The following is a 2500-nucleotide window of genomic DNA, read 5'->3' on the forward strand; positions in this document are numbered from 1 at the left end:
GGGAAGGAAGCCAGCGCCAGGGGGGGCAGGGCCCCCGGCCGCGCGAAGGTGATGCTGTAGTTGGCGCAGGGGGGGGACTTCGGCCACGGGTAGTGGGTCCTGCGGGGGAGGGGGCGGATGGGTTTGGGTGAGTTGGGGCAGTCACTTGATTGGGGCAATTTATTAGGTAAAAATGGTAAATAAATTGGGTAGATTTATTAGGTAAAAATGGGAAATAAATTGGGCAGATTTATTAGGTAAATTGAGTAAATAAAGTGGGTAAATTTATTGGGTAAATTTTGCATATAAATTGGGTAAATTTATTAGGTAAATTGTGTAAATAAATAGGGCAGATTTATTTCATAAATTGGGAAAATAAATTGGTATAATAGGTAAATTTGGTAAATAAATTAGACAAATTTATTGGGTAAATAAATTGGGTAAATTTATTAGGTAAATTGGGTAAACAAAACTCACAGGTTGAGGAAGATGGTGTACTGTAACGGCCAGTCTCTGGGATGGACCTTCTTGAGGGCGGCCGGGAAGCGGATCGGTTGCTGCGGGGTGGACACCACCTCCTCCCCCCCGCCCCTCCGGGGCCGCACCTGCCCCTTGGAGCGCAGCTGCTGGAGGTACACCTTCTCCTGCAGGGCACGGATCTGCCGGGAGGAGGAGGAGATCGGAGAAAGTTAAAGACCACATTATTATTATTTTTATTATTATTATTATTATTATTATTATTATTATTGTAATATATTTGACCTCTGACCCTGACCTTGGAGACCTTGGACTCCACCTCCTGCCGCTCGGTGGGGGACATCCGCTCCAGCAGACGCTTCTGCCCCTCCGTCAGCTTGAACCCGTGCTGGAGGGCCGTGATGGCCGTCTCCCGCGCCTTCGACAGGATCTGGCGGTCGTCGTCTTCCGCCTCCTCCTCCGCGCCCTCCGCTCTGGCCTCCTTGGGGATGTCCACAACCTTTTTGGGGGCAATAAAGGGTCAAAGGTCAGTGAAAAGGTCATCAGAGGTCAATCATGTCAGCCAATCAGACGCTGTTATTCAAAAGTTCATCAGAGGTCAAAGGTCAGAGGTCAATCAGATCAGCCAATCAGACACTGTTATTCAAAAAAGGTCATCAAAGGTCAGAGGTCACTATAAAAGTCAAAGGAAGGTCAAGGGTCATAGTTGCTCACATCAGCCAATCAAAGGAAAATGTCATCAAAGGTCAAGGGTCAGATGTTATTCAAATCATATCCAGTCAGAGGAAAAGGGTCAAAGATCAAGGTCAGGTGAGTCACAAGGTCCTGAAGGGTCAAGGGTCAGATGTTATTCAGATCATATACAATCAGCAAAAAAGGGTCAAAGACCAAGGTCAGGTGAGTAACAAGGTCATGGAGGGTCAGAATTAAATCAGCCAATCAGAGGTCACAATTGGAAAGGTCAAAGGTCACAGTTTAGGATTCAAAGGTCACCAAAGGTCAAAGGTCACACAAACCAACCAATCAGAAGCTACAGTTCAAAAGATCATCAGAGGTCAATGGTCCAAAGTCTATAAAAAAAGGTCACCATAGGTCAATAAAGGTCATCAAAGGTCACCAAACACCCTCACCTTTGCCTTGACGACCTCCGCCTCCTCCTCCTCCTCCACCACCGCCTCCACCTCCGCCTCTACCTCCTCCTTGACCGTCTTGACCTTGACCTCCGACAGGAGGGGGTCGTCCGCCCCCCTCGACCCGTTGTAGCCCCCCCGCCTGGGTTCCCCGTAGTCTTCCACACCAGCGGCCTCCTGTTGTATCCTTCTCTGGTGCCCGTGGGACAGGACGCTCTGCCCCCCAACCCGGGGATCGGGGCCCGGGTGGGGCGTGAGCGATAGGATGAGGAGGGAGAGCGCGGCCGTGGCGCCCGTGAGGCCTGCGAGCGCGCGCCGCCCGGAGACGATCCTGCGGGCGAGGCGGAAGGAGTGGACCTTCATCCTGGGAGAGAGAGAGAGAGAGAGAGAGAGAGCGTGACTTAATTATATAGGTAAGAGGATTACTTATAGGCCTAAGCCTATTAGAATCTTTCTCTCTCTCTCTCTCTCTCTCTGGAAGGAGAGAGAGAGAGAGAGAGAAATAGAAAGAGAAAAAGATGCAGGAGGGAGAGAGAGAGAGAGAGAGAGACAAAGAGAGAGAAGAGAGAGAGAGAGAGAGAGAGAGAGAGAGAGAGAGAGAGAGAGAGAGAGAGAAATGCTTCGCCCCGTTGATGACGTCACGGCACGACTTATCATCATGACTGACCCCCTTATGGGCACCGGTCGTGACGTCATCGGAGCTGTGACGTCATCACACGAAAACCCTCTCTGTAAAACTTTTTTTACATATAATATTAGTCTGTCCGTTGCGTTACGGACACACGCGCACGTACGTGCGTACATACGCACGCACGTACGTAATAAGAGAGAGAGAGAGTGAGAGAGAAAGAGAGAGAGAGAGAGAGAATTCTCGACCACAAAGATCACCTTCTTCGTCTTCTTCTCGATGACGT

The 2500-nt window shown here is 49.9% G+C and overlaps 1 protein-coding gene across 1 annotated transcript in view; it reads right to left on the bottom strand.

The window, feature by feature from the left end:
- Positions 1-2500, bottom strand: part of LOC136838289 (uncharacterized) — a 10100-nt gene that overhangs the window by 3797 nt on the left and 3803 nt on the right. Inside the window, exons 2-5 of the mRNA XM_067103168.1 lie at positions 1587-1950; positions 755-955; positions 457-638; positions 1-99 (exon numbers count right to left, since the gene is read on the bottom strand). The exon at positions 1-99 is cut by the window's left edge and continues 95 nt beyond it. Of these exons, the coding sequence (XP_066959269.1) occupies positions 1-99; positions 457-638; positions 755-955; positions 1587-1949 (845 nt within the window). The 5' untranslated portion in view covers position 1950. The remainder of the gene's footprint in view (positions 100-456; positions 639-754; positions 956-1586; positions 1951-2500) is intronic.

Source organism: Macrobrachium rosenbergii, unplaced genomic scaffold, assembly GCF_040412425.1.
Source record: "Macrobrachium rosenbergii isolate ZJJX-2024 unplaced genomic scaffold, ASM4041242v1 60, whole genome shotgun sequence".
Classification (NCBI taxonomy): Eukaryota; Metazoa; Arthropoda; class Malacostraca; order Decapoda; family Palaemonidae; genus Macrobrachium; species Macrobrachium rosenbergii.